Source organism: Typopeltis vanoorti, chromosome 5 (assembly GCF_054136105.1).
Source record: "Typopeltis vanoorti isolate ZY-2024b chromosome 5, IOZ_Tvanoo_1.0, whole genome shotgun sequence".
Taxonomy (NCBI): domain Eukaryota; kingdom Metazoa; phylum Arthropoda; class Arachnida; order Uropygi; family Thelyphonidae; genus Typopeltis; species Typopeltis vanoorti.
In genome coordinates, this window is record NC_143553.1 from 14,959,777 (window position 1) to 14,976,418 (window position 16,642).

General features: G+C 39.4%; 1 protein-coding gene across 4 annotated transcripts in view; it reads right to left on the reverse strand.

The window, feature by feature from the left end:
- Positions 1 to 16,642, reverse strand: part of LOC150106232 (voltage-dependent calcium channel subunit alpha-2/delta-3-like) — a 2,133,114-nt gene that overhangs the window by 1,510,164 nt on the left and 606,308 nt on the right. For all 4 annotated transcript variants that reach the window (XM_090393048.1, XM_090393049.1, XM_090393047.1 and 1 more), the window contains one exon: positions 8,615 to 8,704. In XM_090393048.1, the coding sequence (XP_090249174.1) occupies positions 8,615 to 8,704 (90 nt within the window). The remainder of the gene's footprint in view (positions 1 to 8,614; positions 8,705 to 16,642) is intronic.

Sequence of the window (16,642 nt, forward strand, 5' to 3'; positions counted from 1 at the left end):
ATTCCATGCTACACCCACAAGCTGTCTCCTGAGCTCTTCATAATCACCCCACTTGTAGTTCCACATATACCCTTTTTTCACACAGGTCCTTGCACTGCTGGCAACCACCCAGGTAATCACCTCATGGTAACTTTCACCAATTGGTGGATGATTTGACACCTCATTTATAATTACATCCTCTGATGAGATGACCAAATCCAAGACCCTTAATACTCGTGTACCCTCTGTTACATACTGTATGAGGTAGTTATCCCTCAAAAACTCAAGAAACTCATTTTCTTTACTTCCAGTTGCTATCTCTTCATTCCAGTCTATATTGCAATAATTAAAATCACCCATAATGATCACCCTTTTCTTATTTGATTGGCTTATTTGACTATACATTTCACTATCACCACCATCTACATTACCTGGTCTATAACAACATCCCACCAAGTATTTGATTCTATTCACCTCTATCTCACACCATACTGCCTCAAAACCACTGGCACTATTTCCGTCTTGCATCTCTACTTTGTATGGACATAACTCTTTCTCTATCATCAATAGCACTCCCCCTCCCTTTTTACCTCTTCTATCCTCACGAAACACATCATACCCTTCGATCTCTATTCCTGTCAGGATGTCATCCTCTTCCAATCATGTTCTCACTTATTCCAACAATCTTTGGGTGAACAGATGAAATTCTTATTTAAAAAGTTCAGGAATTTCATGGAAAACCCTCATACAAGCTGATATTTAAGTTGCAGCAGACGGGTGTAGATGTTAGGTTAGTAAATTGGATTCAGGATTGGCTGTGTGACAGGTATCAGAGAGTTGTGTATGAGGGAGCAGTATCAAGAAAGCGAAATGATACAAGTAGGGATCCACAGAGCTCGGTACTGCGACCTGTATTGTTTAACCTTCATATCAGTGACATTGTCAATGGATTGCAGGAGGATATTCAGTTGTTTGCTGATGATGTGAAGCTGGGAAGGGTTATTAGTAATGTGTGTATATTTGGTAATCCTGCAACATAATTGTAAACTGGAAAGATGGTTTAATGAATGGGGTTATCAGGTATATGTAAAGTCTAAAGTTTGGGATACATTGGTGGGAGGCAGCATACTCTGTTGGAGGAAGTGGGAGAGGCAAAGAATCCAGGCTTGATGATTGATAGAAATTGAAATTTCAGGAAACATATTGCCAAGGTGGTGAAGGTAGCCCAGGGGATTGCAGTAATACTAAGGAGGATGCTGACCAACAGATATAAAAGAATTGTCATTCCATTGTATAAAATCCTGATCAAACCACACTTGGACTACTGTGCTCATATTTGATCCTCAAGATTTGAACAGGATAAATTAACCATAAAATGAGTGTAGAGGCAGATACTGTACACCCACAGATGCGAGACTTTTCGACAATTCTGCGCATGTCAGAAGAAGGAGAATCCATTCCGATAATAGGGTAACCAATCCGTCTCATGCGATGAGTCGTTTATTATTACACGTGGGAATATTAACTTTTCTTTTATGAACATTGTAGTTTTTAAAGTGGTAACTATTGCTTGTATAACAGTTGAGAAATTTTACGTAAAAAGCATGTGATTTCACGTGTTGGTGACCAATTTGTACAACCTTTATTTCTTTCTCCCCTTCAGCATAAATTGACTCTTCTTTGCACATTGCCAGACTAGGGTCTTGGATATGTGGTCAGACAGTAACAAATATGATATCAGGAGCATGCAATGTTAGTTATGAGGATAGCCTGAAGGAATGTGGACTGCAATGTTTGGTGCATAGAAGGAGGAGGAGGTGATATGACTGAGGCTTTTTAACTGTTAAGAGGTGGTTACAGAGTTGACAATGAGTAATTCTTTCATTTGGTGAAACGGGGGAAGGAATGTGTGGACAAAGGGCCATCCTTGGAAGTTGTGAAAGGAAGTTTTGAGCGAGAAGGTAAGGAGTTGTTTCTTGGAATGGAGAGTGGCTGAACCATGGAAAATGCATTGGCTGATACATGGTGAGAGTATGAACAGTCAAATGGGTTCAAGGAGTTGTATGATATTCTTTATGTTTTTAGATTAGGCCTCCCACAACAAGTCTTGTGACTCCATGGAAGTCCTGAATAATAACAATATTAATAAAACTGTAAATGAACAGTTTATTTCAGTAGCCAATGAGTACATGAAAACAATGGTCAGAGACTGTCAAAGTGTCTCCATAAAAAATGTGATTACCCTTTGCAACAATACAGCACTCACAATAATTCATACTGTTCATAATAGTGTCCAGGAGCTCGGTAATAACAGCCACTGCTCCCGCAAAGCTCTTCTAAGTTCCTCAAGCTTCTGGAAAGGGTGGTCGAAAGCAGCAACACATCCACCTAAAGCATCCTGAAATGTTCAAAAGGATTAAAGTCAGCAGACCTGGCTGGCCAGTTCATACATATGACAATCTCTTCTTTAAGATATTGGTCCACAAGCTTTACTAGATGAGGATGAGCATTATCATCTTGTAAGATAAATGACTCCCATATTGTACCTTCATGCAGACAGACATAGAGGTCCAGAACCTTGTCTTTATAAGTTGGAGCATTCATGGTTCCATTAGGAAGCACATACAGTTCAAAACATCCACCCATTGAGATGCCTCCTCAAACCATCACACTAACTACCTCTGCCATAAATGTTCCTTTCACAAATGTTGGAGGGATGATAATGTGTCACTGGTTCTCTCCAGATAAGAGAATGACTGGTATCACTTTGTAGGGAAAATTAGGACTTGTCCATAAACATTACCAATCCCAATTGTTTTTGGAGCCAGTTGACATGAAGCCTCACCCATTTCAAATGAGCATGCTGACTACTTATCACCTAGCATACAGACCACCTTCATGAAGCCTTCTATGGACAGTGGAAGCAGATATCCTTGTTCGTACAGCAGACACGAAGTCAGATCACAGTTGATTCAAGGTTGATATCCCTTTATGGTAAGCAGTTAATCAGCAGTATCAATCACTCATCTTTGGGAATGATTGATACAGTACTTCTGTTTGTGACTGTTAGAACTGGTTCCACATCAATGAACCATGGAACAACTTGCATGCCACCATCTGGCTACCTCTGCCCAGCTTTGTCGGTGTTGTAGTCATATGATGGCTTGGCATCTTAATTCATTGGTTAAACGATGTCTTGCGGCCATATCCAACTTTTGTTATTCTGAAATGTCATGTTCTCTCTCCATACATGAAATGGATGGCTACTCCAAAACACCTACTTTTATGCCATAGCCCATTTGCCTATGCTGCTAACAGTGCCACTTATTTGTATATGATAACCTGAATCAACAGTATCATTTTACCTGATGTACTTGATTTTCGCATGTTTTTTGACTTATTCCTCCTCCCTCCACGAGTTATCATGATTTATCTTTTTATTCCTTAATTTATGGAAACCAGTGTATTTATTATTATTATTATTATTCCTGACACCTCCAAGGAGTCCGAAGACTCATCGCGGGAGGACACCTACAACTGTCTCAATTGATACAACTAACCACTACACCGAACATCTACTACGAATCATCTCCATCAACGCCATCTACCACCCACCTCACCCACCAGTACAACTAGTATTTTTTGTCTGTAAATTGCGTGTGTTATGAAGGGCCGATTTGTCTGTACGTGGGATGAAAAACTCGAGTTTCCGGGAGAACCTCCATATGAGATTGGCTAACTCATCTTCGATTGAAAATTGTCCAGATAAAGATTCCTCCCGTCGCGATGAGAATCGAACTTAGGCCTATTCCAATCGAAGGGCGCAATGTACCATCGTTCTTCCAATTACGCTACAGAGGCACTATTTCCTATTGTGCATATCCTGTTTTTCCATTTGGGGTGGGGGAGGGGTGTGTGGATGTGAATATAGTGTTTTCAACCGCTATATCACATAACCTTAGTATTTCTAGTGAAGCTCACCCTTTTACACTCTCTTGATATTAAAAGATCGGAGGGGGGGGGGGCAAGAATAGGCAAAAAATAATAATAATAACCTGTACTCATCAGGCATTCCAAAGCTCCAATACATCAAGAGTGGATCTGTCCATCTGTAATGGTTTTTATATCATTATATCTAAAGAATAGTACTTATCGGAGGAATGGCAACCTAATATTGGGCCTTACCATCAGTTTCCATGCAACTTGCTGTAGAATCCTTGTATATTTACTGAGGCAACACAAAACAGAGATGATATGATTAGTAATGTAGTTGTCAAATCCTTAAATCTGTACATTTTGGACAAATTTAATGAGGTCTTTAGTTTGTGAAGGAGCAACTTGTATCCTGCTTGTTGTTACTCTGCTTTTTTTTTTTTGTAATTCCAAATCTAATTATTTATTTTTTATATACTTTTTTTTTACCTTATCTTATGTCACTCTCTCTCTCTCTCTTCATGAGCATGAGATGATTACTCAAATACCATGAACTGATGCGTAGAAGGAGTCTTATCAGTTGAGCATCCAAGAAAGCAGAGTAGTGGTGGTCTCAGCCAAGCAACAAAAAAAAATCTTCTACTTAAAAACATTCAGTGCATACATCCTGGAGTTAGAAAGTAAAAAGACACTTTCTTAAATCTAAATAATTTCAGCTATACTTTGTAACAGTGTTTCCAAAACTTTCAGTACTACACACCACTACTAAAATTTTAGTAACTTCAGCATACTCCCTCTTGGGAAAAGCCAATTTTGGAGAAGAGTTATTATAATATTTTATTCAGACATGAATAATGAAAGAGAGGAAAAATAGTGTGTGTGTGTTGCCTAGGTATGATAATGATGAGCTGAGCAGAAGAGTGGTGATATTGAATGGCATAATAGCAAGAATGTGTGATAAGAGAGGGCTGGTATATGTGGATGCTTGGAGTGCGTTTGAGGAAAGAGAGGAATTGTATGCGAGAGACCGTTTACATTTGAATGAGGAAGGACGTAGACATCTGTAGAGATTGCTGTTGTGAACAAGTCAGTGTGTCCCAGGGAGGATGATAGCAGGGGTGGCCTCTTGTGGGAATGGATACTTGGGAGAAGGGAGACGATGTCAGGAAACACTGAGCTCAGTGGAGTCTAGAAGGGATAATGCTGGGTATAGAAACAATGGCATTTTTATGCTTTATACTAATGCCAGGAGTATCCGGAATAAGGGAGAGGAATTGGTGGCGCAGATAGCATTAGCCTGGCCAAAAATTATTGGGATCACTGAGACGTGGTTGACAGAAGGGGATATAATAACAGGAATAGAAGTCGCTGGGTATAGCATTTTTCGTCAGGATAGGAGGGGAAGGCATGGTGGTGGGGTACTGCTTATGATAAATGATGACCTATGTCCTCTAAGAGTGGAGGCTTTGGAAGGAAGTGAGACAAATAATTTTGAGAGCATATGGTGTGAGGTAGAGGTAGGCAAGACAGGATATTTAGTGGGGTGTTGCTACAGACCCAGGAGCACGGAGGATGGGGACCAGGAGATGTTTACAGCTAAGTTTGGCAAGTGCAAGAAGAATGATTGTTATGGGAGATTTTAACTACAGTAGTATAAATTGGAGAGAGGAAGATGCATGTAGCAATAGTGGAATGGAATTTCTAGAATTCTTGAGGGACAAATGTCTTAGGCAACATGTAACAGAGGGAACAAGAGGTTCAAGCGTTTTAGATTTGGTTATAGCATCAGAAGAGTTGATAATAACTGAGATGACATCTCTCCCACCAATTGGAGAGAGTGACCATATGGTTTTGACTTGGAAAATGAATAGACATGCAGGAGTATCAAGGAGACGGGAACTTATGTGGAATTATAATGCAGGTGATTATAATAGTCTTAGACGTCAACTTCGGGAGGTTTCATGGAGGGAGGAATTGGAAGGCCGGGATATCGTTAAGTGCGTGGGAAATTGTGAAAGAATATTTGTTAGCAGCAATGGTAAGTTGTATACCACGAGTGAAGAAGAGGACACAATTTGGAGTAAAGTGGATGACAAACAATATTAAACAGGAATTGCATGTGAAAAAGAGGCTATGGAAGAGATATAAGGAGACAGGTGAAGAGAGGATGCGTGAAGAATATAAGACACAGGCTAGAAGAGTGACTAGTGTGGTAAGGAAAGTGAAACTGGAATATGAGAGGAGATTGGAAGATCCAGAGAAAATCCTAGGGAATTTTTTAGCTACGTGGCCAGTAGGAGGAGAAATGACTGTGGAAGAATGATATTGTGGGATAAAAATGGGAATAGAGTGACTGATGCAGAGGACATAGTGGAATTGTTCAATGACCACTTTATTGGAGTATTTCATCCTGGAGGAGTCAGTTTTAATGCTAAAGGGATAGGGCAGGTTCAAGGTTTAGAGGTACAGGAGGAGAGTGTGTTTCAGATACTGAGAACTCTGGATGTCAATAAAGCTTTGGGACTGGATGGTATTTCACCACGAGTTTTGAGAGAATGTGCTAGGGAACTGACAGTGCCTTTAACCTGGCTTTTCAATGAAAGTCTGGCTTCGGCAAAGGTGCCCAGGGAATGGAAGGAAGGTAAGATAGTGCCATTGTATAAGGGTTGTAACAGACTGGAAGTGTCTAATAATAGACCAGTCTGTGTGTCATCAGTAGTTGTTAAGATATTGGAGAAAGTAGTGAGGGACCGTATACAGCACCTGGCAGATGAGGGTAATGTTATCTCTGAGAGTCAACATGGATTTGTGAAAGGGCACTCTTGTTTTAGCAATATGCTAGCCTTTTATAATCAAGTGACAAGAACATTAGATGAGGGAAAGGCATATACTGCAATTTTCTTAGACTTAGCAAAGGCATTTGACAGGGTGCCACATGATAAGCTGATATTTAAGTTGCAACACATGGGTCTGGATGTCAGATTGGTCAACTGAATCAGGATTGGCTGTCTGATGGGTATCAGAGAGTTGTGTATGGTGGAGCAGTTTCAAGGAGGCAGAAGGTTAAAAGTGGGGTCCCACAGGGCTCAGTACTAGGACCTATATTGTTTAAACTTTATATCAATGTCATTGCCAGTGGATTACAAGGGGATATTCAGTTGTTTGCGGATGATGCGAAGCTGGGAAGGATTATTAGTAATAGTGCAGATGTGGTAGCCCTGCAAGGGGATTTGAATAAGCTAGATAGATGGGCAAATGATAGGGGGAGTCAGTTTAATGCAGCAAAATGTAAGGTCTTGAGGTTTGGGAAACATCGATGGGATGCTGCATACTCTATGGGAGGAGTTATACTGGAGGAAGTTGGGGAGACAAGAGATCTGGGGTTGATGATTGATAGAAACCTGAAGTTTAGGGGACATATTGCAAAGTTGGTGAAGGTAACACAGAGGATTGCTGCAATTATGAGAAGGACAATGACCTGCAGAGATAAGAGGGTTATCATTCCGTTGTATAAGTCTCTGATCGGACCACACTTGGATTATTGTTCTCAGATTTGGTCCCCAGGATTTGAAGAGAATAAATTAACTGTGGAAAAGATACAAAGACGGATGACAAAGATGGTCTCAGGACTGTACAAGGATAGTTATGAGAATCGGCTGAGGAATGTGGACTGCAGAGTTTGGTGGATAGAAGAAGGAGAGGTGATATGATTGAGACTTTTAAACTGTTGAAAGGTGGTTACAGGGTTGACACTGGGGAGTTCTTTCACTTGGTTGAACAGCGGGAAGGAGTGATGACAAGAGGCCATCCCTGGAAGTTATGAAAGGAAACTGTGAGCAAGAGGGTGAGGAGTGGTTTCTTTGCATGGAGGGTGATTGAGCTGTGGAATGCATTGCCTGATAGAGTGGTGAAGGCAAGAACGGTCAATGAGTTTAAGGAGTGGTATGATAGACTTTGTGTTTCTTAGGGGGAACTTCCCCTCGATGAGTCTTGACAGACTTTATGTTCTTAGGAAGGACCTCCCACGATGAGTCTTTTGACTCCATGGAGGCCTGAATAATAATAATAATAATAATGAATAATTATGAAAGTATTTATTTTTTATCATTTACATTATAATAAATTACAAATATGTGAAATATTTTGTTAAATATTGAATAAAATTTTACTTATATGAATCCATAACAGTGGAAACAAAAATCATGAAATTTAATAAGACAAATAAAATGTAGTAAAGAGTTCTTACGACGAAGTTCAACCTATTTAAATCGAAACTTTAATGCAAACAGTTCAAACCATATGTTAAAACAAGATTGTGCTATTAACCAGATTGTGCCCTCACGGAGGACAGTCAATACATGCCAAGAGATGTATTATATTTAAAACTTCCTTTAGATTTTTTAGTTACTGAAAAATTGATTACAGAACAGACCTTCAAAAAAAAAAAAAAAAAAACTAATCAAAATTTAAAAAGTGCACCATATCTCATACAAAACTTTCATGCACTCCTGGGGTTATGCACACCACACTTTGGGAAACAATGTCTTACAAAAAACTGTAAATAAGAGCTATTTTTAATTTCTTTATAGTAATATAAAAAGCAGAACAGATTTATAAAAACATTAAAATTTTTTTATTATAATAAAAAAAAAGAAATAAAATTTGTTGCTAACTGCATTAAGAATAATTTGTATCATCTTACCTTCTGGAGGAGCTCAAAGGCTGTAATAAGACCTAAGGTGAAGTTGGCAATGTTAGCAGTTTTTATTCGGTCAAGGTGTGATACGAATTCCTGTTTTGAAATAAGAGAAATTTTAAAGATTCACTTTCTGTATATCACCAATAGAATACCATAAAATAGCCATGAGTTTTCATCATAACCAAAAATTTACATTTGCATGAGTAAATAATTAAACAATATTATTCCTATATTTATTGAAATATAGTAAAGTACTGCTATACAATCTTTTCAATGAAACTGAAGCACTAAGTAATCTTGTGGATAATGCCCCTTCATATGATAACAGAAATTTAATAGCTTTTTTTCAACACTGGTCATGATGTCCACTTTTGGAATCTGCCTTGGAATAATGGCATAATTAAAGTATTTTTTTAGAACTGAAACTTCTATATTAGTAAAATAATATAATCGTTTAAAAAAATTAATACAAATTTATTAGAATTCAGAAAGGTTCTGTTTTTGTGAACTCTATTGTATAGATACTTGAAATTTTTTGACATTCTATATTTCAATTTTTTCTATTCTTTAGACCTTCGAATGCATTCTGTCTCTGACCTTCTATATACAGGGTGTCCTCATAAGTCCTAAAATATTTCAATAATTCATAAAATTAGAAAAATTGGTAAATTAGAGTGCAGTTTGCATGAAAGTGTATCGCAAGGAGGGGGATTTTTTTTGGTGAAGAGAAAAAATTCAGTTCAAATTTTCACTGCTAGAGGGTGCTGTACCATATGACTCATTAGCAAATATATGTAAATAAGAGTTCTATAAAATGCAGGGTGTATCACTGGCAGATCATAATGAATGTGTGCAAATTCCAAGTCACTAGGGCAAACAGAATTATTTTTGTGAAAAGAAATATTTGTTGCTGTGATGCTTACATTGGTGGATAAGGCATTGTTAGTGAAGTCGTTTTATGTAAGTAGGGAAATGGTAGTGGAAACTTTACGAAAGTTTCAAACACAGAAAAGAATGAATAAAGGTTGAAGTCCTATCACTCCTGCAAGACTACGGTCTCTAATACGACGTCTCAAAGAAACTGGAAATTTGTCAGAATGCTCTCGCACCAGCAGACCAGTGTTATCTGATGCCCATACCAGCATTGTGGTATCACAAATGAATGCCCTAGTGGCACAGAAAACAAGCAGTGTATGGGAAGCTGCAAGAATCACAGCTGCAGTGAAAACATTCCCTATTCCGCATCCTTCATGATGTGTTAAACTTGAATCCATATAAGCTGCAATCTCTTCACCAGCTGTTACCAAGTGATACCACTAAGATGGAGGAATTCACAACGTGGGCCAGACAAAAGTCGCAGAAGATCCACAATCACTGTATGACATCTTCTGGACAGCTGAAGTGCAATTTTCATTGCATGGAACAGTTAATACGCATAACTGTCAAATTTGGGTGCAGGACAATCCACACGCCTACATAGAGAAGGCATTGCATTCACCATGACTCATTGTTTGGAGCGGCTTCACTGCATCCAACATTGTCTGTCCATTTTTCTTTGAAGAGCCATGTGCAACAAGGAGCTGGAAAATATGCTCAGTAAATGCACAGAGCTACTTGCAACTGCTATGTGAAAACATGGTACCATACTTCAGCTAAAAAAATGTTCTTTACACTGTTCATGAAGAATAGGGTAGCATTTCATTTCACATCTCCTGTGAAGCAGTTTCTCATCAGCACATTTGGTAAAGAATGACTCATCAGCCATAATTGCAATTCTGCATGGCCCCTCAGTCCCCAGGCTTGCCACCAGTAGATTTTGATTGTGGGGCTATTTAAAGTCCCAGGTGTACTTGAGCAACCCATCTTCCTTAGTGGATTTAAAAGATGTCATTCACTGCAACATTGCATGCATCCACCTAGATATGCTCTGTGTTTCTGTAAGTGATGTTCTCACCTGCTTGCAAAATGTAATTGCTTATGTCGGCAGACACATTGAACAATTACAGTAGTGATATATAACTGGCTTCATGCATATGATTAAATGACTTATGGGACACCCTCTATTTGGGGACATTGAATTAGCCCAAGTACAGTGTTACTGATGTGTTTTTTGTTCAGAGGAGAATAGGTGTGATTGTTTTTTGTATTTTGGCTCACAAGAGAGAAAACCCTGTGCTTCTATATATTATTATTATCCTAAGACCTCATGAAGTCAAAGACTCATCTAAGAGGTTCTTTTCTCATACACACAGCTCATCATACCATGCATTAAACACACTCAAATTCTCTGCAGACACCACCCTCTCAGATATGGCATTTAATCATTCACAACTCTGCATGAAAAAAACCTGCTCCTCACTCCCCTGCTTGCACCCTCTTTATACAGTTTCCAGGGATGACCTCTGGTTCTCCCCTGATCTCTCACCATTTTCTGTCAAAACCTCCTCAACACTGATCCTATAACAACTCCTTACTAACTCATAGGTTGCCATCATATCTCCTCTGTTCCTCTTATCCACTAGACTCTGTAAACTGTATCTTCTCAATCTTTCCTCATATTTGATGTTTCAGAGATCAGAACCTACCTTAGTCAGTCATCTCAGGACTTTTTTCCAACATCTCTTCATCCTTTTGAAAAGCAGGTGACCAAATCTACACAGTAATCCTTGTGTGGCCTAATCAAAGACTTATACAATGGAACAAGAATCCCCTTACTTCTACAAGCAAGTCAGTCTTCCGAATCATTCCCAGAATTCTTTGTGTTGTCCTCACAATTTTGACAATCTGTTCCCTAAATTTTAGATCCTAATCCACTATCTCCCTAAGATCTGTTATTTTCTCCACTTCCAACAATATATCACCAACAAGCGTAAATTACATTTTGTAACATTGAACTTATGTCCCCCTTCTCATGCCCATTCACTCAGTCTATTCAAGTCTTCTTGTAAGGCCACAACATATTCTCTGCTCTTCATACTTATTCCCAATTTGCATCATCTGCAAACAACTGAATATCCCAATACAAATATTCAACAATATCATTCACATACAAGTTAAACAGCAATGACCTAAAACAGACGCGAGGCACACGACTAGTGACTTTTCTCTTCTGTGGTGAGATGAGGCTGAGAGCAAGGATTATGAATGATGTGCTGGCTGAAATGCATGTGGAGACGGGAGTACAGTTTGTTAATGTATGGAATGAGTTTGAAGGAAGAAGTGAACTGTATGGGAGCGATGGACTGCATTTGAGTGGTTATGGTGTGAGTCTCTTAGAGAGACTGCTGCTGGAAGGTAGAGAAGTGAGTAGAGAGTGAGAGAATGAATAAGATCAAGCAGGAACTGATGTGGAAGAGCAACAGTGTAAGACAGGAGTGATTGAACAGGTGGTTATGAAAGAGGAAGTGAGTGGTATGAGTATAGAAAATGAGTGGTATGAGTATAGAAAATGAGTGGTATGAGTATAGAAAATGAGTGGTATGAGTATAGAAAATGAGAAAATGGGTGTGCAAGATGGAGCAGGGAAATGGGGAGTCTCAGAGTGGACAGGGGTACACAGTGTGAGAAAGCTGGATGCACCAAGAGGAGATGAGAGCACATGTAGACAGAAAAGGAATGGGATGACCTGGGATCAAGAGGAAACAGAATTGAAAAAGGTTTTAAAACAAACAGAAAGGGAATAGACCCCAGTCAAGCATGGAGAGATAACATTGAGTGAGTGGTATCAGTGGAACTAGCTGTAGATCCAGAAATGAGCTGCTGTGTTTGTATACAAATACTAGAAGTATAAGAAACAAGTCAGATGAAATGGTTGCACGAATTCCGTCTGTTCACCCAAAAGATTGACGGAATAAGTGAGACATGGTTGGAAGAGGATGACATCCTGACAGGAATAGCGATGGAAGGGTATGATGTGTTTCGTGAGGAGAGAAGGGGTAAAAAGGGAGCAGGAGTGCTATTGATGATAGAGAAAGAGTTATGTCCATACAAAGTAGAGATGCAAGACGGAAATAGTGCCAGTGGTTTTGAGGCAGTATGGTGTGAGATAGAGGTGAATGGAATCAAATACTTGGTGGAATGTTGTTACAGACCAGGTAATGTGGATGGTGGAGATAGTGAAATGTATAGTCAAATTAGCCAAGCAAATAAGAAAAGGGTGATCATTATGGGCGATTTTAATTATGGCAATATAGACTGGAATGATGAGATAGCAACTCGAAGTAAAGAAAATGAGTTTCTTGAGTTTTTGAGGGATAACTACCTCAGACAGTATGTAACAGGGAGCACCTGACGATTGAGGGTCTTGGATTTGGTCATCTCATCAGAGGATGTAATTATAAATGAGGTGTCAAATCATCCACCAATTGGTAAGAGTGACCATGAGGTGATTACCTGGGTGGTTGTCAGCAGTGCGAGGACCCCTGTGAGAAAAGGGTATATGTGGAACTACAAGGGGGGTGATAATGAAGAGCGCAGGAGACTGGCTTGTAGGTGTAACATGGAATGAGGAGTTAGCTAGAAAAGAGATCAATGCAGATTTGGGGATTTACAAAACTATCTAGTAGATGCAATGTCTAAATATATTCCAAGGGTGAGAAGGTTAAATGAAGTAGGTGTGAGATGGATGAATAAAGAGATTAAGCATGCGATACAGAGAAAGAGGGCATTGTGGAGGCAGCATAAGCGAGTGGAAATAACCAATTCCATGAGGTCTACAAAGACCAGGCAAGGAGGGTGACTTAGTTGGTGATGGTAGCTAAAGAGATATATGAACAGTAGTTAGCTAATGAAGCCAAAAAGAATCCTAAGGAGTTCTTTCGATAAGTAGCCAGCAAAAGAAAGAATGATTATGGAAAGATGACACTGGTTGGAGAAAATGGTATAAAGACAGCTGTTGCGGAATGTGTGGTGGAGATACTCAATGAGCAGTTCATAAAGATCATTCAGATCTTGTGAATGTGACTTCATGGAGAGATTGAGAGCAGTTGATGATGGAGAGGAGAGACTGATTGTGAGCAAGAGGTGTTTGGGGAGTTGAGTAAACTAGATATAAATAAGGCTGTGGGACTTAATAATATATCACCACGTATTCTGAAGGAATGTGGCAAGTAGTTGACACCTGCCTTGACATATTTTTTTAATACGAGTCTTGCACTTGGTCAAGTTCCTAAGTTCACTGTATTCCATGTTTTATCCCACAATATCATACTTCCAGAGTCATTTCTCCTCCTACTGGCCACACTGCTAAAAATTTTCGTGAGGATAGAAGGAGTAAAAAGGGAGGTGGGAGTGCTACTGATGATAGAGAAAGAGTTATGTCCATATAAAGTAGAGATGCAAGACGGAAATAGTGCCAGTGGTTTTGAGGCAGTATGGTGTGAGATAGAGGTGAATGGAATCAAATACTTGGTGAAATGTTGTTACAGACCAGGTAATGTGGATGGTGGAGATAGTGAAATGTATAGTCAAATTAGCCAAACAAATAAGAAAAGGGTGATCATTATGGGTGATTTTAATTATTGCAATATAGACTGGAATGATGAGATAGCAACTCGAAGTAAAGAAAATGAGTTTCTTGAGTTTTTGAGGGATAACTACCTCAGACAGTATGTAACAGAGGGCACACGAGGATTGTGGGTCTTGGGTTTAGACATCTCATCAGAGGATGTAATTATAAATGAGGTGTCAAATCATCCACCAATTGGTGAGAGTGACCATCAGGTGATTACTTGGGTGTTTCCCAGCAGTGTGAGGACCCCTTTGAGAAAAGCGTATATGTAGAACTACAAGGGGGGTGATTATGAAGAGCTCAGGAGACATCTTGCAGGTGTAGCACGGAATGAGGAGTTAGCTGGAAAAGTGATCATTTGAAAATCCCCCAATGCAGCTTGGGGGATTTTCAAAAACTATCTAGCAGATGCAATGTCTAAATGTATTCCAAGGGTGAGAAGGTTAAATAAGGTGGGTGTGAGATGGGTGAATAAAGAGATTAAGCGTGTGATACAGAGAAAAAGGGCATTGTTGAGGCAACATAAGAGAAGGGGAAATAACCAATTTCATGAGGTCTACAAAGACCAGGCAAGGAGGGTGACTTGATCAGTGAGAGTAGCTAAAGAGAGGTATGAACAGCAGTTAGCTAATGAAGCCAAAAAGAATCCTAGGGAGTTCTTTCGATATGTAGCCAGCAAAAGAAAGAATGATTATGGAAGGATGGCATTGATTGCAGAAAATGGTATAAAGACAGCTGCTGCAGAATGTTGGTGGAGATATTTAATAGGCAGTTCATAAAGACCTTTCAATCTTGTGAATGTGACTTCATGGAGAGATTGAGAGCAGTTAATGATGGGGGAGGAAAGACTGACTGTAAGTGAGCAAGAGGTGTTTGGGGTGTTGAGTAAACTAGATGTAAATAAGGCTGTGGGACTTGATAATATATCACCACATATTATGAAGGAATGTGACAAGGAGTTGACACCTGCCTTGACATATTTTTTTAATATGAGTCTTGCACTTGGTCAATTTCCTGAGGAGTGGAAGGAGGGCAAGATTGTGCCACTTCATAAAGGAGGTGATGGAACTCAAGCATCAAACTATAGGCCAATCTGTGTGTCAGGTGTTGTGGTTAAGTTGTTGGAGAAGCTTGTGAGAACTAGGATCCAGAGTTGGGTTGACAACAATGGTATTATCTTTGATGGACAGCATGGATTTGCTAAATGGAGGTCATGTTTTAGTAATCTATTTACTTATTACGATAAAGTGACTGCTTCCTTGGACAGAGGAGAAGGATACACAGTAATATACTTGGATTTCGCAAAGGCGTTTGATAGAGTACCTCATGATAAGTTGATAGTCACACTAGAGAAGATGGGGTTGGATATTAGATTAGTGCATTGGATTGGAGACTAGCTAACTGATAGGTATCAACAAGTTGTGTATGTGGGTGCGATATCCAGGTAAAGGAAAGTCACTAGTGGAGTGCCTCAGAGGCCTGTTTTAGGACCATTAAAGTTTAACTTGTATTTTAATGATATTGGTGAAGATTTGGATGGTGATATTCAGTTGTTTGCAGATGATGCAAAGTTGGGACGAACCATAAAGAGTGGTGAAGATGTTGTAGCCTTACATGAAGACTTGAATAAATTGAGTGATTGGGCAAGCAAATAGGGATGTGAGTTCAATGTTGCAAAATGTAAGGTTTTAAAATTTGGAAAACAAAGATGGGATGCAGAATTTATGCTTGGTAAGAATATATTGTTGGAAGTAGAGGAAATAAGAGATCTGGGAGTGATAGTGGATAAGGATCTAAAATTTAGGGGTCACATCGCCAAAATTGTGAAGACAACACAAAGACTTCTGGGAATGATGAGGAGGACTCTGACGTGTAGAAGTAGGGAGATTCTTGTTCCATTGTATAAGGCTTTGATTAGGCCACACATGGACTATTGTGCCCAGATTTGGTCACCGTGTTTTCAGAAGGATGAAGAGATGTTGGAGACGGTCCAAAGCCGACTGACTAAGGTAGTTTCTGACCTCTGGAATGATGAGCATGAGGAAAGAGTGAGAAGATGTAATTTGCAGAGTCTGGTGGAGAGAACGAAAAAGGGAGATATGATAGAGATCTACAAGTTGGTAATGGGTTGTTATAGGATCAATTGTGGAGAAGTTCTACAGAGAATAGTGGGAGATCAGGGGAGAACCAGAGGTCATCCCTGGAAACTGTATAAAGAGGGTGTGAGTAGGGGAGTGAGAGGCAGGTTTTTTTCGTGCAGAGTTGTGAATGGTTGATATGCCTTGCCTGAGAGTGTGGTGTCTGCAAGGAATTTGAGGGTGTTTAAGAAACGGTATGATGAGATGTGTGTGTGATAAAAGGACCTCCCAGATGAGTCTTTGACTCGATGAGGTCTTGGGGTAATAATAATAATAATAATTCTACCTAACTTTGCATCATCGGCAACCATATGAAGATCTCTAGTCAATCCACAAGAAATATCGTTATCAAATAGTTAAACAGTATCGGCACAAGAACAGAAT